This window comes from Agelaius tricolor, unplaced genomic scaffold (assembly GCF_023055355.1).
Source record: "Agelaius tricolor isolate 1412-34295 unplaced genomic scaffold, bAgeTri1.0.p SCAF_8, whole genome shotgun sequence".
Taxonomy (NCBI): domain Eukaryota; kingdom Metazoa; phylum Chordata; class Aves; order Passeriformes; family Icteridae; genus Agelaius; species Agelaius tricolor.
This window is the reverse complement of record NW_027269268.1, coordinates 29,245,252-29,269,390: the sequence shown is the minus strand read 5'-3', so window position 1 is coordinate 29,269,390 and position 24,139 is coordinate 29,245,252. Positions and strand designations below refer to the sequence as shown.

The 24,139-nt window shown below is 37.4% G+C and overlaps 1 protein-coding gene across 1 annotated transcript; it reads right to left on the bottom strand.

The window, feature by feature from the left end:
* Positions 1 to 1,926: 1,926 nt before the first annotated feature.
* NEIL3 (nei like DNA glycosylase 3) lies at positions 1,927 to 24,075 on the bottom strand. Its single transcript, XM_071432117.1, has 10 exons — positions 23,922 to 24,075; positions 20,473 to 20,588; positions 18,380 to 18,514; positions 16,890 to 17,103; positions 15,736 to 15,810; positions 12,515 to 12,681; positions 9,283 to 9,452; positions 6,611 to 7,013; positions 4,577 to 4,751; positions 1,927 to 3,746 (listed from the first exon to the last, which is right to left on the bottom strand). The coding sequence occupies exons 1-10, from the start codon at positions 24,018 to 24,020 to the stop codon at positions 3,570 to 3,572; spliced, it is 1,731 nt and encodes a 576-aa protein (XP_071288218.1). The 5' UTR covers positions 24,021 to 24,075; the 3' UTR covers positions 1,927 to 3,569.
* Positions 24,076 to 24,139: the final 64 nt, after the last annotated feature.

Here is a 24,139-nt window from a genome sequence, read left to right as displayed (position 1 = left end):
AAGAGGCATTGAAAAGAATTTTAAATCTATAATGTTCACAGTTGCTGTGAAGTCTGTTAGAGACTTTACAATACCTTTTGATTTCATGTGAAAGATGCTTAGCCACTAATGATCAGTATTCATACAGATATTAAGGAAGGCATCCTCTGCCTCTTTGAAAGTCCCTGTCATTGAGCTACATGACTCTTATGTAAGTTTCCATTCCAGAAAAACAAGTGAGAACTAACACCTTTTTATGTAGGAAGGTGGATGCAGAATACCTGTATAATTGTAAAGGTCTGTAATCACAGTTGTGACATAGTCATGTCCCAAAACTTGGCTGCGTATTTTTAGTGTAAATTTAGTTGTCCCTTAGTGAATTAATACTACTGTAGAATAGAATACTGTATTCTATTAATTTATTTGCTAAATTTGTATTGACATCAAATGGCATGCCTGTCTTTAACAAGTACCTGGTTAAAAAACTATTTTAAATAAGGGTTTAAAGGCATAAAAATCTGTTGATTCTATACCGAATGGCACAAATTGGAAAATAAAAATTAATTTCAGTCTGAAGGGTATACTCTGCCTAAACTAATTTAAACTGTAACAGTAATGAAAGTGCTACTAATAAAGCAGAAACTGGTTATGGCATACAGCATTAGTATTTTCCGAGTTTAAAATTTTTACTCCACGACTTGTGTAACCTTGATTTGATCCTCTAACACTGTTTTGTATAGCATCTCAGCTGAGTTCAGGGGCTTTTTGAGGTTAGTTCTGTGGTATATAAAACGTGTTTTCAGCTTAAGGTGAAAGACAGGTTTCTGTTATGAGTCATGTTATCACTGTGTAGTGTTAATGTCTAAAAAAGCCCTCTAAAAGTTGTACACAAGAGTACTTAGAAGTCAGCTTTACTGGAAGTCTCCTTTTTATTACAGAACTGTCCTCAGCACCTCATTTTAGAAATCATCCAGTCAAAGGAGCTTATGTGAGCTTGTCATTCTTAGCAGCCAGTCCTGTAGGCTGTTAGGTAATAATCCCATTTCTCTTGGTTGTGTTTGGGTAAAGGCCAAAGTATCAAAACTGTGTCAGAACCATAAGGCCTTTAGAAAGGGCTGCATTTTTCTAAAAGCTTTCATTTCTTTTCTAAAAGATTTACATTTGCTTTCATTAGGAATAGAAATTACAGAAAATCTTTGTGAAAAACAGCTCCCTCTTTTAACTTAGGTCTTGTTATTCTTTTTAGCCTTCACAGTTCACTGTGTGCTACACAAGCCATTAAAATGTGTAAGCCAGATACAAACCTGAAAGAAGTGTGTTCCATCACTTGCACTGTGATAGATGAATCAATGTGAAAAAATAAAAACACATTTGTAAACTATTAGAATAAAAGTTGAAAATCAGGACTTTTATCTGGTTTTGCACCCTTGGTTGCAGTTTCTTTTTAAAAGGTCGAGTGGGGACCTATTCCAAGATAAGTTTTGTTGCCAGCTTTTTTGGTCAAAACTTGTTATAACCAGCTATCAGCCAGACCTTGTTAAACAAGCTACAAAGTGCCATCGTCTCCAAGGGGAAAAAAAAAAGAATTTAAAAAACAGTGTTGGCAAAAGCAGTAAGGTTTGCAGAGGCATCTAATGAATTAGAATTCACTGTCTTTTGTTTAGTTTCCTATTTTCTTTAAGTGTAAACATGTGAGATTTCTTCATTTCTTGTTCACTGTGATAAGCTCAGGGTTTGCCCTTTGATATCCCTGTCTGCTGTTCCTCACCTTGTGACATTACACAACTAGCATATATAGCAAAATCAGGCTGGTACAAATATACCATATACAACATATTCAATACAAGAACAGAAAAAGTAAAGTGATTGCAGTAGTGAATAAATGCACTTAATCCTTTAAAACTTGTATGCATTTTATTTAAACAGATATTCACTTCTCGTCTCGCTATTAAGCTAAAAAATATGTAAGAGCCCAACTGTTATTTTTCATGTGTTAAAGTTTGAAAAATTCATTTAACTTCCAGCTTCAGAGAAATCTTAACATTCATAGAAGGCAAGTAATCAGAAATGGTCGTATTTCTTTTTTATTTTTCAACTTTAACTGAACTGCTGAAGATTAATCCCTGTGCCAGACATCCAAAAGCATGTACAATTTGAAAATAATCAAACACTTTATCACCATAATAAATTGTACAAATACAAGTGAGAAACCAGTCAGATTGCAATTTTAAAGATTTAGATGTATAAGCACAAGCTAGCAGCAACATATCATTGCAACAAGAAACATCATAGAAAGAGACAGCAATGGAAAAATAAGTCCTCACGTGAAGTAGCTTGTTCTGTTCTCAGGTGGAGTTCTGTACCTCATGAAGGACATATATTATTTGGAAAGAGGCCATTGACCAACATAAAGATTATAGTTTCTACAATCTGATTAAAAAATATTTTCTTCATGTAAGGAAAGTTTTGAAAGATTTCAAAGCTATCAAATGCTACTGAAAAGAGAAAGAAAAAAAGCCTCTGAATTTGTGCTGCTTAGGAAAAGAATTAAGCAGTTTCCTTTGCATCATGGAATGGAAGATTTAATTGGAATGAAGTTATACAATGTTCTCAAGAAAATCAAGTAGTCCTCCATAAAAAAAAATACCACAAGTGTTTGCACAGACCAAAGAACCATTTGCAAGGTGCTTCATCCCACATATTTTGCTGGGAAGCAACACTATTTCCCATTATTTTAAATTAAAACTAGCTGCAATTGAATGATGTATGAAGCTGAATGGTGTATGACCATTTCATTAGTCTCATTTTCCTTGGTATCTATAGTACGCTTTCTAAAGATTTGAAGAATTCTGTTTCTGATTTGATAGCTTACCATATTCTATTTACTCTACCCCTTGCTTCAGCAAATCATGGTAAAATCAACAGACATAAACTGAGTTCTAGCTATCTTGGAGGTAAGATTTTATTATCTATTATATATGGATTGGGGGAAAAAAAGTTCAGTAGCAACTAGAAGAAAACATTAAGACATGGATTTAGAATATATAATTTAGAAAACCAAAGAGTAGTGTTATTTGTTTTAGGGAAGTTTTTTGTCATTTTCCAAATCTAAGCAAGGTCAATCAACTGTTGTAACATTTGAATTGTACAGTTCATTGCTGTTTCATCTTATGCTTTGAGAAAGCACAGACTGGTATTTAATAATGTATACTCTTTTTATTCACTTTTGTTAAATACATATTTACACTTAAGAAAATTTAAAACAATACATGAAAATTTAAAGCAATTTAAAACAATACATATAAAAAGGAAACAGTGCCATTTTTTATTAGAAATACAATAGTATATGACACTATGTCGCAAGCTAAATGTATATATTTCATAATTGTAGGCTGCATACAAGCAGTGTTTAATTTTTATAGGACTATGTAAAATTACTCTTTCTAGATCTGTTCTTTACATTGGAGCTCTTTTACTAGTTAATGAGTGAACAGGGAAAAAGAACAAACCAGAAGTTACTACGAATGTTACAGGCATGTTACGAATGTTACTTAAGACACCCTGAAGAACAGGTAACTGTAACGTGAGCATCATGGAAGAATCTGCATACCTGGCCCATTTTCTGCCCATTGGAAGAAGCCACACTGTTTTTCCTTCCCAAGAGGGCACACAAAAAAGTTCTTTCCATTATTGGGACCGATCTTCAATACAGTCTTCATAACACATCGCTTGCCATGGTTACAAAATGGAAAATCCAAGTCAGCCCACTGCCAAAGAAACAAGTATCAGGTACATGTGATGGTTATGAATTCCTTATTTTAAAATGGACAATAGAAAAAGACCTACAGGGGATGCCATAGAAGAAATTCTTCCTAGTACTTAGATTAGTTTTATCACTTTTGTGAACACTTTTTAGATTTTTCTTTAACATCAACTGCAACTGCATGCACTTTGACTGGTGTAAATTGAAATTATGTCAGCACATAGGTTTTTTTTCAAATTTAGGCATTACTGTCTTGAGTCCATCTATTAACTACCTGATAGTCATGACTATCAGATCACTTTTCAGGTCAAAGTCTTTTAAGACATCTACATCTGTAGCAAGAAGGAGCAGAGGCCACCAATTGCAGCAAGGAAGGTCATGTTAGGTATTAGTGCAGCAGTGGGAGGGTTTGCCCAGGCAGATTACAGAATCATCATCCTGAGAGGCTGTCAGGATTTTGGCTAGCCAGAAACATGGCTGAAAATCAGATCTAGTTTGTTATAGTCCTTTCAGGAAGAAGCTGATCTGAACAACTTTTACAAGTTCCCTCAAACCAGTATTTTTCTTATGCATCTGTTTCACATCACTTGGAAGTAGATTAAGAGCATTTGCACAAGTAGGTGCCATCTCAACACTAAGAGAAGTAACTAGAACTGTTAAGTTCAATAGCTATTATTAATCTCTTAGTTTCAACTCAGTGTGCAACAGTATTTATGTCAAACTTTAAATGGAATATATCTGCTGTCCATGATTGACACGTCACTGGGCCAAGGAGGTTGCAGGAACAAGCACTGATTATAAAAGCAAAAACAGGTCCTGAAGTCTTATACATACCTGAAAGTATTCACACCGAGTTTCCCTGGAGAGAGGGCAGCAGTAAAACTGCCTTCCCTTGTTTTCTCCATCCTTTCTCACAACTCTGAGGCTGCAGAGACGGTTGTGTTTACTGCAGCGAGGATGCCCCACGCTCAACATACGAGTAGCATCTGTCACATTAGCTTGAGGTGTGCTGTAATGACAGGTGACAAAATGACTTCTGTGTAATTTAAAAGGGATTAGCAGCCAAAGAACTCTCTCCTACCATGACAATAGCTCACCCAGTGTACTTTTGCATACAGTGACAAAGGACTTGCTTTTCTAATGCACCATATTGTATGTGCCTTTAAATCTGAATGATTGCGAGTTGTGAATAGACACGACTGTGTGCTGCCCTTGAGGTACTATACCAGTTTTCCCCACCATGTCTTAAATTATTTTGAAGTACTCAAATTCATGTATGAAACAAAATAAATATTACTACTGATGTTATACTGCCCACCTCAAATTCTGATATGTTCTAAAAGAGTATTCTGCTCTCAGTGGGAAAAAGACCAATACCACTAATTACTCCAGTCTGAAGACATTTGTATGCTTCACAGAAAAGACTCCCACCCTCTTTACTGAAAAGTTACAGTAATGCTCCAAATCGCATTTGGACAAGAAATAATCCAGATGATGGGATGAAATAGAATTCTCTGAATGGGATAAAGTTTCCTTCTTCCTCATGATTGAGACAATTTCTGACTATCTAAAATACACAAGGTTTCATTTAAAAATAGTGACATGAAAAAGATTAATGCTCTGAAAGGTATCTTTCCAATATATTTATAGAGCAGAAAAGCAGTAATGGAACCTTAATGAAATAAGAAAATATTAATTCATTCTGGTCAAGTTATCAGCTTAGGAATTTTATGTTGTCTTCTACGTCTGGAAGATTGCAGTCCTGCAGACACCAGCACTTTTATTCCAACACCTCATTAAAACACAAGAAGATAAAAATAACCAACAGATTTTTTGTTGGTTTTGGTTGTTTAAGAAAATGCTATAAAAAAAAGCATTTTGGTTGATGACCTGCTACAACAACTTGTTGTCATGATTGATACTATCTCATTTCTTGTTTACAGTCCTCTGTATTCTCAATTATCCTGCCTACAGCCTCAGTTCCTCAGTCTGTACTGAAAGTGTGAGGAGGAATTGTATTCATTCCATCTAGCCCGGCTAGTCAGCGAGAGCATTTCAAAACTGGTGCTTCAACAACGTAAGAAGTAATTTCTGTATTTCAGAACAGACACATGATGAAGAATTTTGTAACATATCATCAATATTTCACATTCAGCCTGCATAATTTACCATTGTATGTGACATCTACCTTGCACTCCCATTACTGTTGTTACTATCTGCCCAACTTTTCTGTGACAACCCTCATAGATTCTCACATTTCTCTTAACTAGGCGATGGATGTGTCTGAACAGGGCTCTGTAAATAAAAGTATGGGTAGAGCATTGAAGTGGTTATATACAGAATGGGGAAGGAAGTTAAGAGTAAAAGCAGTGATGGGAAGCTCATCAAGGTAACTGAACAGATCTTCCTCTCAAGGAAGAATGCTGAAACCTGGCAGTTGACAAATAACTTCAATTAGAATACATTCATCCAGATAGCTTCCTTTTGTAATCTTTCACATTGATTTTAAGATCTCTCTAAGCAGATAGCAACTACAGTGCTAAGATCAGACAACTCCTGAGGTTGAAATGTGCTTGACCTATTAAAACTACACTGGCCTATTCAAAGGGAATAGCTGAACTATGAACAGCTGTTTAGCTTACAGCAGTACTGGCTGGATGCCAAAATCAGGACTTTTCTAATGACATCCTAGGTAATTCAGTGCTTTTGAAATCTGAATTAAATTATAGTTAGCCTAGAATAAGTTACCTCTGGCAGAAATCCAAAGACAACACTGTCTGAGCCAAACAGCACAGTATTCAATTAATATTTAAGGATAAAGTTGGTTTATGGGATTATAAAGACTTGCTTTCATTTTAGAATACATACCTGATTGCTGTATTATATGGGTGAACCAAAGGTACATGGTCAGTTTTCTGTTTCTTCTGTATGTGTTTGAAAGAGACAGGTTGCTGACAGGAGGACAAAGCCAGGGCAGCTATGTTTGTTGAGCAATCCTTGTCTTTGCTTCTCTCTGACTGGCAGGCATTGCTTTGGATCTGCTTGCAATTGCTTTTTGGAAAAACACACTGAGAATGTCCACCAGGTACCTGGATATCATTTCTCAAAACAGTTTTGGTACCAAGGTCTGTTAAGACAAGAGTTGTAGTTCCAAATGCAGTTTTCCTATTGATCTTTATTTCTGTGCTTGGTTTTCTGAAATCATTACAAGGGTACTTCATTAAGTTTGTGTTAAAGGCTGCACAATCTTCAAAACTCTCCATCTTTGGAACTAAGGAAAAAAATTTTTAGTTATAATCCATCTGCATAGAATGCTACATTATATTTCTGATCTGTATTCATAAATTGTCATTGGAGAATGAAAGAGTAAATTTACAGTACCATCTCAAAACCTGTCACAAATTAGATAAGAGTACAAAATTTTTTACAATAAAAAAACTCATTCTCAGTGCACTCTTAGAGTCATGTAAAACATGTGTTTCTAGATAGCATTACTATTGCTCGAATAGGATCAATTAATGCTATGTAAATTAAAGCTATCAGACACTTAACCATAAAAATTTTAATTTGGCCTAAACACAAAGATTAAAGTATTTAAATTTTTCAAAATAACTTTTGATAACCTCAGTAATGGGAGATCAAAGACTATAGTACCTCCAAGCAGAAATGCATTATCCATTTTTTAAGTATTACCTTACTATTAACACAAAAATTAATATTAAGATTTTGGGGTTTCTAGTGATTTCAGAGTTCCCATCCTTTCCAAACTTTGTGTTCATCCAAACTTACTGACTGTAAGAGGCTTTTCAGAAAAAAGCAGTCCAGACATTTGCTTTGTGATATAAACAACAGTTTCTTCACAGAATCAAAAGCCCTCCTAGTGGGCAATAATAATTTCAAAAGAATAGGAATAGTTTATTAATGCCAATTTAATACATAAGGAGACTGTAGGTAATCCCCTTCCTGAGAAAAGGGTGAAAACCTAATGGCATTCTATGTGCAATCTTTTTTGGTAGCTGTGAAACCACAGTGTTCCAGGAGAGAGTCCTTCCTTTTCTACTATATCCAGTGTATTCCATACAAGAAAGAGGGAATTAAGCAGAACACGGGTAGATGAGACATACACTCTCTCCAAAGGCCTTCTCACTCAGAAACAAAATAAGAATCTCTACATTTGACTTGGAACATTCCTTGTTTCCAGGCACCTTCCATTTTGCCACTACTGCACAGTCAAACATATCGGTTTCATTCAGACTTTTTAAGACAGAATAGTATTGGCTTAGCCTCGTACTTAGCAAAGGAGCATGGAAATTGCAATGTAATGGTAAATAATTATCTGTCTACAGACTGAATTATTTTGGCTGTAGGGCCAGCAGCTAATTTTACAGACCAAGTATCCTGTCCTCAAAAATTCAAACTTTTCTGCTGACAGTAGGTAATTTTAGAAACAACATAAAAAAACAAACATTGAACCAAGTGAGAAGGGAAAGACTCCTAAGGATTTAAAAAAAGAGAGGTAAGCAAACCTATTTTGAAAAAAAAAAAAACAAATATCACTCCTATGCAAAAATAAAGTCATATTTAAAAAAAATAAAGATTTCCCAACAGTAATCCATTGAGTCTAAGACAGCTTCAAATTCCACACCTGATTTCAGTAATTGCATATAACTAAACAAGTAAAATTCAGAAGTGCAGGAGAAGGAACAAGTTTTGTTTCAAAGCTTAATATAAAGCATTTGTGCACATGGCATAATACATTAATTCCAGGATAAATGTTAGTTGGTAAATCCCATTCTGTGAACAGATTAAAATTTTCAGGTTTCTGGTGCTGATTTGGCAGAAGAATTATGCAAGATTAGCCTGTGTTGCCAACAACTGTCATGTAAGGCATAAAGACATGCTTTTATGGATTCCTGACCTGAGAAAATGAACTATAGCTAGTGCCAAATAAGGGTTTTCCACACATCACTCCAGTCATAAAATGATTAAGCAATGAAGCAATATTTCATGTAGATAGCAGCATTAAAAGCTCCAACAAGAGACAAACAACAAATTGAGGTAAGAAGTTCAGAATCATTTTTACTCTGAACTTGAAGGGAAAAAAGTAGCCCCAGAGAAACCTGGCATCCTTTTAGAAAAGGGTACTAAAATATATTGCTTTTGTTCACATGAAAGAATGACACATAATTTTCTGACCTTTGATGATTTCTAATTCAGACTTACACTGCAAACTTTGAAGGATTTTACAGAGAGTTGAAAGAATTGAGATTTTTCTCACTCCTTGCCCCAGTAAAAACAAAGGGTCACTGAAGACACTAATCTATAGAATCCCACCTGCACACCAGGTTGGAAGATGACACTTACAGGGTTTAAGACAAGACAGTTTCCATATTGTCTGTGTAAGATTTCCTCAAAATCTGACTTCAAGTTAGCTAGTTATATATATATGATTCACAATGAGACACTTCTACATAAAAACTACACCGAAATCATAGACCTCCCATCTTTCCCAATACAGCTGCCAGACAACCCTTCACTACCTTCAGGTCTTGAAGTCAAACAGGCATCACAAATTTCAGCAGAAGGCTTGTTTATTAGGGTGCAGCACATACACGTCCACTCCTCTTCAGATTTCCGAGCTACATGTTCATTAGAACATGACCCCCTGCCGTATGCCCAGCCAATTAGGCTGCTTCTAGCTGGCAGTTTGCTGTGAAACAAAAGAATGATGTTAGTGTTTTGTGACGTTCCCCCTACAAATTGCCTGACGCCACTCTGTGCAGGAAGGCATGGGCTAGAGAACAAGCAGGATGCAGTGTTAAGCCTCCTATCAGAGCTTGGACAGCATGTCAGTGTTCAAATTTGATTTTTCTTTTCTTTACCTCAAGGCCAAATCTTTCCAGATGCTGCAGAAGTAAAACGAATAAAAATATTTAAACAAGAAATTGACAGAAAGTTAATTATCAACTGGTGTACTCTCCAGGACAATGCCCCAGTCTCTCAGATTCCCTACCATTTCCAAGTACTGCAGCAAAAAGCTTGGTAAGAAAGGGAGAGTGTTTTAGGGCTTTCCCCCCATATCTGGTACACAAGACTTGCTAACAAATGCATTACTGGATGAAGAACTGCTTAGAAAATGAACTGCAGAAATCACACAGTCTAGCAAATAATTTTTTTCTGTCCTCATTTAAATGCTACACATAAGTCCACATTGTTATCATAACAGCCAAAAGCACTGAAAGCTTTAAAAGTCAGAATGTCTCTTGTGTGTCACCATTTGCTAGAAAGCCTTTTAAAAGCTAGGAACCTGTTCAGAATTAAGGAGCCTAGCTGTGACTTGTGAGACAAAGCTACTCCAGACACCACTAAAGATTTAGTTGTATTTATTTTCCTGTAAATTATAACCTCCTATGTTGATAGACTGATTTAGAATCATAGTTACTCCTTTACAGCTTCCTGTTACGAGGGGCTGCTCTTGTCATAGTATCCAAACACTGACAGCAGATTAATTGTAGCTTGAATTTACCTGTTCAGTAAGTTACGTATGTATGCTTTTAAGTGCTATGATAATATCCAACTTATGGTTGATAAGTTGTCAAGCTTATATTTTTTTATATAGTTTTTGTGGAATTGTGGACTTTTTGGAGACTTTTATTAATCCTAAGAATTTAAGCAATTCAGTCAACAATGCAAATGCTGTAGTTGGGCACTGTTGTGACACTCCTTTGACCCATCACTTTTTCCATAACGATCACTTTCTGTAAGAGGCTAGAGCTCTAAAATAACAGTAAAGATATCCACTACCTACCACACCTTCCACAAAAGGAAAACTAAGGAGGATAATGAGAACTGCTGACATTCCAAAGAGTCTGTGCTGTTAAGAGGTAGAACAGACATTACAGCAGCATTCACCAAAATACTGTGGGGCTAGCAAACAAAACAGCCAAACTGTAACTGTTAAAATGGGTATTTTCACATTATTAGATCAATTGTTCTACTCAGTTATCAAAAAATGCATTACTAGACTGAATATATTCAGTGTATCATGTTTGGGAATTTAATTCCATGTTGTTACCCAGGGTCATCTGTCCTGTCATTATAACTCCCACACCCTTTCCCAGTTTATGAAATATGTGGGGAAAGGTCTATTTTTTAAATTCAAGGTACATTTGAATTTGATGGGCTAAGTTTATAACGGGTATTTTCTAATTTTTTTTTCAGTTGAGCAGAATCCTAAGCTAGTTGACTTGACCCCAGAAGCACTGGGTAGAATTCTACAGTTTCTGATCTATAGCAAGTCAGTCTAATCACATGGGCCCCTTCCAGTCTTTAAATGCAAAAAGCCTGGAATGGCAAATAAATTACTTGAGCTATACATAATTTTATATAGTAACAGTTACTGTAAAATTGAAAAGAGTGCAGTAGAAAACAAAGAACTGACCATTAGAATGAGGACAAGACAAGAAACCATCTTTTTATTTTATAGCTACCACTACCATGTTTTTCACTTAAATACAGCACTCTTTAATTGTTTATTTAAAAGTACAACAACAAAATGCTAAATCACTACTTGTTCTAGATAACAGAAAGGTTTTTTCCCTACACTGTTTTCTAGTTATCTCACTCAACAGAAGAATGCTGTCTTCCTACATTTTTGCAAAATATTTCTCATTATTACTTTCTGAAAATACAGCAGATTTGGGTTATCAGCTTGTGAAATATTCATCCTCCATGCTGGAATTTTCGATATTTGATCTGTACCCAAAGGCAATTTTTTAAGCTGTAAGCAAAATCCCTTCAGACATCTGAGTCTTGAAAGAAGCTTGGAGGTAGGAGAGGGATTTATGTGCTCTGTAAATCTTATCTAAAATCTTATCTAAAATATATATATATATATATATATATACACACACACCCCCCCCCACACTAACGAGGCAAAGTCACAAAGTGAAACAGCATCTTATATTAGACAGACAGATAGTATAAAGGCAGAATTCTGAAGCCTCAGATGAAAATTTTCAAGAATAACAGATGCTTAAGTCTGAATAAGGTATTTTTGTAACTTTTACCTTTTGACCCTTTGTGATATCAAATGCACTTTCTGCTTTCCTGAAATAAAAGGAGGAAAGCTGCTGCTAGCACAATTTATGTGGAAGCAGAAGTGCCTCTGTAGCACACCTATAGCAAAAGCTTTTAAAATCCAATAAGGAGGAAGAAAAAGTACTAAGCCCCTAAAATATTTGCTGCACTCTGATTTACTGAAGTTTTAGTTATCCTCAGTAGAATTCTATATCCAGAAGAAAACTGCACAGATGTACAGCCATCTAGATATGCCAGGACTGATGGGGCTATCCTGCAAAAAGAAAGACAAATTCCTACTTCATTATATTCAACTCAGTTGTATGGAAACATCCATGCCCTTTACATTGATAACATGAAGAACAAAGGGCAACTTTTCTGGTGACTTAGTTTCAGTGAATAAATCTGAGTACTCTGAATTGTTTCATAATTCCTACATTTGATTAAAGTAATAGCTGCTTCATAATAGATGACACCTTTGAAAAGAATAGTAGCAAAGAATCAAAGCTTCTAACCATTTTTAAATACCAATAGGCAATTTTTTTTCTTCTTACAATATGTTCTGGTTTTGTCTGACATAGTTAATTTAGTTATAAAATGCACACAGACCCATTCTATTTCAAAGGGGGTGTCCTTTTACTGTAACAACACTTTGAGGTGCTTAAAAATGTCACCATGATGCTACCATCATACCTAAGATTGACGAGCTGGGGATCTGCCTTTTGACATCGAGAGCAGAAGTAAGTCATCCTGTTATGGTCCCCCATTCGGCACACGGTGATGCTGCCACTGCACTCCCTGCAGGCTGGGCGCTTGTACACCTTGTAGTGTCGGTACAGCGGGGACCCCGTTCTGCGGCACTAAAACAGAACGCGTTTAAAATCCATGTTAGAGACTCAGGATCAATTTAACATGAGTCTGAAAATAAAAAACACTACATAAATTGTCAACTCAATGACTAGATGAAGTTATTTAAGAGAGACATTAATAAAGGCTATCCCTGTATTTCACATTATTTTATGTAAAGAATTGACAAGTCAGGTATAACAGTGTCTGTAATTCTCCACATAATGAAATAAAACACAGAAAAAAAAAAAGCATACTAGCAAGGTGCAAGCAAATACATGCTAGGAACTCTCTGAGTTCAGCTGGACCAGTTAGCTCTGAATCAGCACCAATTGTCTTTGACCTGACACCTGCAGGAGTCTTCTTGAAGAGCTAATGAACTCCTATCAATGCAGCATAGAAAACAAAACAAAAATAAACCACAAAGCAAACACTGCCTTCTCTCACCCCCAAAGACCCAAAAACTCAGCACAGCTCAGATGCAATGCTACAATCTGGGTTAATAAAGCCTTCCCAAAACCTAAAGAACTGTGCAATGCAGAAATATTCCCAAGATTCTGTAAATGTTGGGTAGTGCCCAATAAAGTTGCTCAGCTGTATCTTGGCCCTGGCCATGCCAAACAACTTGAAAAGCCACTTGGCACTATGGTGAGCTCCCCAGAGTCTGGCAGAAAGCCATATTAAATTAAGTACAGTACAAGCCCAAGGGCAGTGACTTGAAAAGCCTCCAGACAGCTGGCAGGCACATTTTATGAGACAATTCCCAAAATACCCAGGAAGTCAGCATAGACACACTACAGCTAAAAGAGGCAAAAAAAAAAAAAAAAATCCAAAGAAGAAGAGCCCAGTAGAGATGCAGCCAACTCTGCCCTACAATTGCAAATCCTTGGGCTCAGCTCAAACGATACCACAGCTGTCCAAGTAATACCAGCACAGCCCTGGCAGAGTTCACTAACTCTAGCTCCATAACGTACAAAAACCCTTGGAGTTGTCCCAAAACACAGGTGTCTTTGAGCACAGTATATTTGCTTCTACTGTGCTCTTATTCATCAGTCTTGCTGAAAGAGAATTCTTGTGCCAGTGCAAACTAGTAATTCAATCAGAAGGAATTACTAATATATATTTGCATGAATATTCACAGCTGCCTCCTCAAGGTTTTCAGTCAGTTTCTTATGAGTAGCTTTTTTCCCATCCAGTTATGCAAAAAACAAACAAAAGCAACAGCTTTTTACACAAACAGGACTCTTCACCTTTGTGTCTGCAATGATACAGTATGATGACTGCAAACAATCCGTAACAGTCTATTAAAAAAATTCAAGCACTATCCCTCATTAACATATTCATTATGTCTCTAACATGGAAGGAGAGGATAGCCCTCTTAAAAGTACTTGGCTGGTGAGTACTTGCTAAGTGTGGACTACAGAAATTTTGAAATTGGCTAAACAGAAAGTATAACCTGTTTATTATCAGTCCAAAAGCCTTTAAATTTCTGAGTATTAGAATTGTTGCAGAACTAGAAGGTGTCTCTTTACTGGCAGACTTCATTACGAATTTCAGAGAAATGAAAACATTTCCCTACCAACAAATCAAAGTGCTCTTTAGTGGGTTGAGGGAAAGTAGATACTTAAGCAAACTATTAAACAAATTAAAGTTTTAGCCTTTATGATTTTAGGAATGTTAGGTGCCCTCACCCTCACCTACGAAAAAAATTCTTTTTAGCACTGCTAGCTCCTTGCCTTTCATGAACATCAAGAGAAAAAGACAAAAATGTCACTACTGCTTTTTTTTTTTTGTTTGTTTGCAGCTTAAAGAAACAAAACATAGAAGAATTAGGTAAAATTTTCTCTTTTTCTTTTGTGGAAAGTTAAAGAGCACCAGAGCACCATGAATTATGGAGTTTATATGGGAAGAAATTAAGTCCTACTGAAGTTATAGTAGTAGGGAGAAACCGTAATTTATTTCACTTTATCAACCAAATCCATTATTTGAGTTAGGAAAAAAAGGTTGTTAGAAGTTGCAAACTATTTAGCCAAATAAATTTAATTGCTATTTCAAGTTTTATATAGGAAGCCACATTAACTACTTTCATACTTCCCTGGGACAATGTCTAGTTCCTAGTTTGAAGAGTAATCTTTATGTTACCTTACACGTAACTTTGTGCTTAGCCTACATCAATTCTGACATGTTCAGACTGGCATAACAGCACATGCACAGAAAGACTGAACTGGCCTTCAGGCTGCATCTGTGAAAGTCTTTTGGGCCAAACTGTGCATATTTTGACAGTCGCGACTCTCCTTACCTTTCCATCATCTGACAATTCACAATTAATAAAGAGCACACAAACCAACATTCCTATTCATGGAAACACTTGCTTTGTTGCATCTTTATACTGTTGTCACTGTTGCAGTGTGATGCCATTTCCTGTTTCACCTATCCCAACCCCCCAGGTGTGCCAAGCTCTCCTTTCCCCTTTGCCCTCCTGCTGAGAGCTGTCCATCAATCTTAACATTCCAGCAGGGTGGTGGTGTGGTTGGCAGAACTTCAAAAGATGTCCCTCAGGTCTGGGCTCATTGGCCTGTCCAAGTGTCCTGATCCCTTGAGCCTTCCCCTCCTCCCACCTGGTTGGTGGCTCACCTGTCCCTTCCCCTCTCCCTGTCCCCCGGGGGCTTAAAAGGAGACCAGACCATGCGGTCTGGATTCTGCTGGGAGCTGTTACAAGATTCAGAGGTCTATCATCCTGGAATAAAACTCTGGATTAAAACTCCACGATAGAATCCTCTCCTTTCTCTCTTCACCATCGCCAGAACCTTTTCCACCAGAGGTAAACTGAGTTCCTACTATGCCTGGATTTGTTCTGAGTGCCAGCTGCAGCACCCAGCTGGCCAAAGGTGTCTCTGGGGTGAAACACCACAGCTGCCACCTTTGGCCCAGCAGCAAGGGTCAGACGAGGCCAGGCACGTCCCACCTGGAAATATTGGGATTAATATTCCATATTTCACCAGATGATCACACACAGCTAACATGCCAGAGTAATATTTTGGAAGTTCTCCAGAAATATGTGCCAATACCTTGTAAAAAAGCAGGGTAAAATCACGTGTCATTTTCACCAAGTGACGTATATGCTCATCTGTCAGTTGGCAAACCTGTAAGAAAGACAAGAATGAGTTTTAGAATATTACAATGCTAAGGGACAATGGCAAAAGAAGACCTATGAGTAGGTGCACTTTGAACACTGATGTGGAGCTGCTTTTCTCCATGTTGTGATACTTCCCTGACTCCGTATTATATGTATCATCTCACTAACACAGTACATGTTTACATTCTGTAATACAAAAACTCACTGCTTGCATACCAAACAACGTGCTTTGCCTCAACTATGCAAAACATGTGCTAGAAAATTCAGTTTTCTTGCCCTATATTGACCAAAGAGTTCACGATCACATGAATAACAGAGTTAGCAAGTCTCACATCCCTCCTAATTTCCTCATGGATCATAATATGACCTATCATCTGAGGCTCTTTCCTCTGAGACACATTCAGGAAGAATACACAAGTCAAAGGCATCACAATTAGAGATATATCAACCAAATTTATTTTTCTTACGAACCCAGAATTTTAAATCACATTTTTTTTCTCTGTCATATTGCAGATAAAATTAAAATCCAGATTAATCCTGTGAACAATTTTCAAAATACTATGTTTAAAAAACTTCAGTTACTAATCTTGTCCAATTTCCATTTACATCCTATGTAATCTCTGTTTTGCAAATATAGTCTTCTCAACCAAAGTTTGAAAGGATCTTGAGGATCTTAAAACAGAAAAAGTATGATAAACAATAGTAGAAAAAACAACTGATGCCAGCTAGCAGGAGAAGAAGTAGAAGAAGCATCTGCAAAAATTATCAACTCTACCACATAAACTAATTTGGGTAGTAAATGAACAAAAAAACTGGGCACTTTTCACTTTCCCTTATTTATGGACTATCAGTTTAATGGCAGCATAACAGGATGCCAGACTTAAAATATGAAAGTTTATCAGCTCCAAGTATCATGACAAAAACCTCTTGTTATAAAGATAAAACATTAATTTAGTGTCCAGGAATAAGTTAAGAAATTACAGATGACAAAACAAAGGTAAGAAAATAGCAAAATATTAAATAAACATGTATTTAAATTCTGAATATTTTGGTGTCCTTAAAAACCATCTTGAGACATTCACCCACCTTAACAGCTGGATGAAGACCACTATCAAACAGTGCTTCATTCTTTATGATATTTCCCACTCCAGGTAATACTGATTGATCCAGTAACATATCACACAACATACGGGTGTTCTGCTGCTTAATCTCATGTTCTGCTCTTGAGAAGCTAAACTTTGGAGAACAGACATCCAAACTTTCCATCATCCTCACTTTCTGCTCACATTCAGCTGCATTTCTGGAAGAGAAAAATACACCGATAATTTTTATTTTAAATATATTCTAATATTGCAGTGTGGTTTTAAAAACAACACAACAAATTAGAACATTATATGCATATAACAGAAACCATGAAAATACCAGTGACAAGAAGTGGCACAGAAATTCCATTAAACACCTTTTCCAAAAACAGGTCAATGATACGTGCATGGAACATGCATCTAGTCCGATCTCATTTTGTTCATAATAGCTTGAAAAATATTTGCCAGCTCCTTGCTTTAAAACTACTTCCCAGATGGAAAGCCCATGTGTTTGTACTCTCAAACATACCTAACTGTATGGTTACATGGCCCACTAATTACAACATGACATTTATGTGTGTGTGTGTGTATATATATGTAAAATCAATTTATATATTATATTTTGAAGAATCACAGAACATTCTGAGTTGGAAGGATCCCACAAGGATCATGAGGTCCAGCTCCTAAGTGAATGGCCCAAATGGGAATCAAACCCTCAATCCTGGCATTATTAGCACCACGCTCTAATCAACTGAGCAAATTATAATTATGTAATAGATGTATGTAGTAGTAGATTATTAACAGTAGTTACAAAATTTAGAAAAATATATATTCATATTGTAAGATATGTATTATTAGGACAAGCATACTCATTTGAAAATAATACCATACAAGAAGTCTTGGCTTACATGAGATTTTGTAGTTTGTAATTTTACGTACACTTATATATGTTGCATGAATTTACATGCCCATTTCCACTCAAGAGCCTTAATCACTAAAATCAAACTTGTTGATGTTTTTTTTAGCAATGTGAAGTACAGTGCTAACGGGCATAAACATCTGCTTAATGTAAATTAGAACAATTATAAAGATTTGCTTCCATAAAGAAAAAACATAAAACCCCAACCTTGGGAGCATAAAAACTTGAAACCAGTAATCGTGGCAGGTTATTTGTTACTCTTGTTAAGAAGTGAGACTTGGACAGAAATTAACAGAGCAATGGGTTTCGGCATACAGATCTAAGGATAAAATTAAATCCAACTTTCATTCCCAGTTTTGACACTACCTAATGACACTATGGCATAGCATTACTTTAACTGTATGTAAGCTCTGATACAAAAGTAACAAACTCAAATTACCACACCAAAAAATATATGTTTAGAAAGTTTTTTCTTGACAGAACCCAAGCACTTAACAATTTGTACATTATTTTTTCATTTACCTTAAAAGATAGTTATAAAAAGAAATAAACTGTTTCATTAGTTTCTACTTTACCTATACTCTACTGTCACATCCCAAAAACAAACAGTATCCTCCATAAGCTGTATCTCCAAAATTGGTTGTGCTCCATTTCTTTCTTTGCTTCCATCAGGATTAATGTGCATGGAACCATTCATACCAAAGTGAATCCTTGGAAAGAAAGAGAGTTTTTATAGGTATTTTAACTTTGCTATCGTTTCCAAGCACTACACCAGTCTATTTTTAGAGCTGTGAACCTTACCTAACCAAGTCAGTATGCACGTACATTAATTCTAGTCATTACCAGTAACACAGCAACAAACTTAGCTTACAGAATGCTCAATTCCCAAAAAAGAAAGAATGCTCCCCAAGTAAAAATCCCTCCAAAACATAGCTGGTTTTGTGTAGTCTTCATAATTCATTATACAGAAGTCAAACCTGATCATTAAGAAGCACCATTTCTGGTGCACTTAGAATTTTTTTCACTTGACATGCTGATCTTCCAACACAGATTCATAAACTTTCAGGAAGGCCAAAAGAAATGAGGCCACTTGACCAGAAAATTTTCTGTTAAATCAGGCAGAAGTCACCTGGTATGAAAACAAAGAATTTAGTCCCCATATTCCCACCACTATTATCACATTGCAGCTAAATCCAGTAACACCATAAACAACATAATTAGTATTTGCCATATGTTGTTTTCTGCTTTTCTTTGCCTACAACCACGGCAAAACCTGCAAGTCAATTAAAATTAATAAAAGAAATAAACTGAAAAATGCACAGATGGCAAAGTTGAAGAACAGACCCTTTCAAGCATTCATTCTACAGATTAGTAATGCCTTAAGAGGTCTTAAGTCTTATAAAATATTCTACAAGGAGCTATGCTTGAGCAAAGGACAAGTCTGACTATTATCTCATACATTTTATTTATTACAATTTCACCTGCTACAATCAAGACCTAAAAACCATAAGATAGCAATAATGCCTTTTACTATACACTTTATATCAGAAAAAGTAGATTATTTTATAGTTACAAGAAGATTTAACAGACTAAACTACATAAATGACCAAAGAAAAGCAATATCAGGTCACTGTTTCCAGTAAGCCCAGCTTTCCTATATTCCAGGAAGGACAGGCATTTTAAATATTTGCAGATGGGCTAGACACATGTCATTAAGCCTATTCTTAAAGTTACTCTTTAAAACATGAAAAAAAGTAATGCTATGAGTTACTTAAAAACCTGTGTCTTTCCAAAACTCTTCTTACAAGTCAGATCAGGTGATAGTTGTTTCAATCGCTTTTATCTTCAAAAGCCATTTTCAATTCTCAAGTGCCATGAGTAGTACTGCACAGGCTTAACTTATTTTTAAACCTAGACAAATTTACTTTTAAACCAAACTCTTGCATCTTGCTAACAAATAGTGATGCATTAAATGCTTCCAGAAAATTATTTTTCATTCAGTTTTATAGCTGATGGTTTCATTTACCAAGTTCCAGTATACTGTTTGAAAGAAATTTTAAGAATCACAACTATTAGCTATTCTAGTGCCTTCTCAGTTCGTGACTAGAAGAAAAAAATTAATCATCACTACACGTTTACATTCAAAAGCATTAAGAAATTTATAAAATTTAATTCTAAACTGTTTCATTATCTTTGATGTCCTGAAATAGGGCAAAATATAAATCTTTTTAATTACAAATAGAAAAGGCATGCTAATCAAGCCTAGGAAATGTTATTCAATGAGAACTAGTAGTAAAGAATTGATGATTTCTAGTTTTAAGTAAAAAGGTGAAACTTTAGAATTATTTCGTGCTACACAATAATCGCAGGGACCTGAATGCACTGCATGTATTATAACTATTTTGTCTCCACAAAATGCAACTTCCTGTTTGAAACAAAGCATGCCAATAAATAACTGTCATTTTCAGATACCTTTACATGGAATCTTGGAGTAAAGTAGTATATTATCTAAACATGTGATTTTATCCAGTATGCCTGTACTGCAGAGAGGCTGATGAGAAGTTTCTCTCTAACACTTTCAAATCTCTGAAAGTGCCATTAGCAAGATCAAGATGACCTCTGCAAATATATTCAGTCTGAATGCATAGGAAGCCTTTTTCTCACTTACCTCAAAGCTTTCTGATCAAAATACATAAAAAGTTCTTTTCCCAATGTCTCCACACCCCTGTAAACATGTCCAACAAGGAAATCATGACCAGAGATGTTCTCTTTACTTGCAGCAGTCTGAAAAATGAGTACATACACAAAGATTAAGGAGAATTTATACTGCTTAGATTCTAGTACCAGTACACATTCAGCAAGCAGCTGTACTAACTTGGACAACATTAACTATTTTCCCCTTAAGTATTCTACCAAAAACAATGGGACTATTAACCCACGAAGCAGTCACTATTGCTAATGCTATCATAACTTACCTCAATTTTTTTCCTAACTGAAACAATACATCTTTTTTATCAGGGAATTTTATGCCTTTTCCTTCGAGTCATGAATTTATAATAAGAGTTTCAGACTGGTGCAAAACGAACAGGTACAGTTTGAATATTAAAAACATGTCAGTGTCAATTCTGCCATTTGCAGATCTATATCCTTCTTCAAATGTTAATAACAGGCTTTCAGTATTTTGCATAGTGTATTGTGTGTTACAGAAAAGCCTCCACTGAGCCCACAGAGGTATCTCTCTCTTCCTGCTAGTTTTAAATCTAATCTCAGAAGCAGTTGAGCAGCAGGTAGGACACTACTAGAGGACAAGATAAATGTGAGATTGAAGTAGTCATATTTTCTTCCATAGCACATGAAAATACATTGAATTTACAGGGGATGTCAACAGGTTATCTGGTCCAAACACCTGGTCAAAGCAGAATACACTTAAGACAGGGAGCCCAGGGCCTTGTCCAGTCAGATTCGGAGCAGCTCCAGGGATGGACACTCCTATCTCTTTGGGCCCTTGTTCCATGGCTTGACTATTGTTGTGGTGGAAAATTTCTCCTAATACTGAATGAGAACTCCTGTTGTCCCCTGCATCTGCTGCTTCTCACCCACTGTGCAAGTCCCTACAGGAGCCTAGCTCTGTCTCTTCCATATCATCTTTACAGATACCTGAGGAGAGCAAGAAAACCCCAGTTCTGTCAGCTGCTCCTTGAGCACCATGTGCTTCACCCTGCTAATCATACCAGAGGACTCACTCTAGTCTATTATTATCTTGTTATTACTAGGGAGTTGCAAACTCAGGTGCAGCCTTGCAATTGCTGCTCAGAGGTAAGCATCACTCTCCTCAACTTGCAGAGCCCAGCATGGGGATGTCCCTCTTCTTGGAACATGGAAGTGACATGGACTCAGCTTCTACGGGACCCTAAAGCCCTTTTTTGATGCAGAGCCATTTCCCATCTGAGCAGCAGCCAGGACTGTGCTGTTCCATGACACTCTTCTGTTCCAAGTGCAGGATTCTGCAGGTTTTCCAAATGCTGAACTTGACTTTCTACCAGCCCTTTTTCTCAGCCTGTGAAGGTCCCTCTGACCAGCACCCCAAGGTCCCTTCAGACCCTGCTGAAACCTGTGAGCAGCAGACTCACTGCCCTCACAGCCCTGACTGCAAGGCAGATAGATATATCAGTGCTTCAGTTGCAGCACTCAATTTCAATGCAAATGTGTATGAAAGCAACGCTGGCAAATCAGCCAGGCTTCTGCTAGTTAGTGACATTTCAGAGCTACTCCCTATGCAATCTCCCACTATATTATTACCTTGAAATGATGAACATTTAGAGAGTTTTATGGTTATTATTCTGTCAAGTAGGAAAATAAAAACATTTCTTGCATAACATTTACTTTGTCTGTTATCAAAATATGAAGAAAGCAAAATTTTGCTCCCATGTAAGCAGTTCATGCTTTCCAATAAAAGTGCTGGAGTCGATTGCTGTGCAACAAAGTTTATTTTAACTTTAATCCACTCAGGGTTGTTTAAAACAAACCAGAATAGGAAATTACTGCGATAGAAAACTAAATTGTGTTTTCAAATATTTGAAGTTAAATTCATACCTCTTTGGTATCAGGAAAAATCTTACAGTCATCATAGTACAAACTCTCCTAAACACTCTCTTCAGCAGTGGCCAAGGCTTTGGCCATGGTTAGCAGCCTCTGTGAAATCTAAAAAGTCCAAGACCCTTAGGTTGGTCATTTTCCAATGAATAGAGGCTGCCCTGAGGTGACTTTTACTGCACAAAGTGATAATAACAAATCTATTTGAAGGAGTGAGATTTCTTTTTGAAACATTAGGAGCATAACTCCTTACTTCAAAAATCTGTCCTGAAAGATATTAACCTATAAAGACTAATCCCAAGATGTATTTTCAACCATTCTTTCCTAAATTGTTTCACTGAAGTACTATCTTACTGTGCCTTAATCACAAACTCCTACAATGCTTTATATACACTAAAAGTGGGTCAAAATTCCCCAACTTTCTGCCAGGCAGAATCCAATATATTTACTTGCAACGAAAGCAACACATAGTCTTTTCAAGATGAGCAAAATGAGGCATGGAAAAAAAAAGATACCTCTGTAATCAAAACCAGAGGACAGTACCTACACACTTATCAGCCAAGTGATTTCTCCATCTGCTACAACGTCTCACAAGTCTCACAAGCTGCATACTAGTAAACTATTTTATGCTGTCAATGAAAGGATACAAACCAAATGTCACACTCTTTATTTAAATACTTGGTCTAATTAAAATTGCTTAAAAAGATAAATATAGAAACCGCCTTTCTGCAGGCCAATGTGTAGCTTTGTCATGTTTCACATAGATTAGAATCATAGCATAGTTTGGTTTAGAAGGGACCTTAAAGCGCATCTAGGACATGCCTAGACTGAAGAGATTATGAAGAAGGAAGATTAGCAATAATTTCCCTTGTATCTAACGTTCCCCCGAGTAACATGGTATTTTGAAGTTTATCCTAAGTGAACACAGCGATGCTAAAAGCTTTCCGTCATTGCTCCTCAAATCTCCTGTTTCTACAGCTTCAGAATCGTCTTCACACATCTGACCTGCCGCAATTGGATTACTATGGTGCTGACAGGAATATTTCACAACTTCAAGGAAGAATTCAGTATTCGCGGATGACACCCACTATCACCCGCGGGCGACGGCAGCGGCGGCACGGGGGGGACCAAACACGCAGCTCGGAGCTCCGCCCGCCAGCCCTGGCACCCCAGCGGCTGCTGCCCGCTCGCTTGCTCTCACCCACACTCGGTGGCACTTACAACCGCGGACAGACACGAGCAAAAGAGCAGGGCCCCGCTGCCCGGGGTAGCTGCCCCGCCCTGTCCCGGCGGCCGGGCCCTCACCGCTCCCCAGCCCTGTCCCTGTCCGTGTGCCCTCACCGCTCCCCCCGCCCTGTCCCTGTCCGTGTGCCCTCACCGCTCCCCAGCCCTGTCCCTGTCCGTGTGCCCTCACCGCTCCCCCCGCCCTGTCCGTGTCCGTGTGCCCTCACCGCCCCCCAGCCCTGTCCCTGTCCGTGTGCCCTCACCGCTCCCCCCGCCCTGTTCCTGTCCGTGTGCCCTCACCGCTCCCCCGCCGCCCCGCGCGGACCGCACGCGCTGTCCCCGGCGCAGGCGCGCCCGCAGGCGCTCAGCGCAGAGCGCGCAGCCCGGGCCTTCCACCATGGCCGCGATGGCCGCCGCCGCCGCCTTTCGAACGTCCCGCTCGCCTGAGGGCGGTGCGGCCCGACAGGCACCGCCCCGCTGTTTCCTGTTTGTTTCCTTCTGAATGGCGGCTCCTGCTG

Excerpts from the sequence above, each read along its gene's own strand:
- NEIL3 (XM_071432117.1), bottom strand. The coding sequence starts at position 24,020 with ATGGTGGAAGGCCCGGGCTGCGCGCTCTGCGCTGAGCGCCTGCGGGCG. Across the intron at positions 15,811-16,889 it reads GTCTTCATCCAGCTGTTAAG|GTTTGCCAACTGACAGATGA; the intron begins GTGGGTGAATGT and ends TCTTTCTTACAG. Across the intron at positions 3,747-4,576 it reads CTCGGTGTGAATACTTTCAG|TGGGCTGACTTGGATTTTCC; the intron begins GTATGTATAAGA and ends TTTCTTTGGCAG.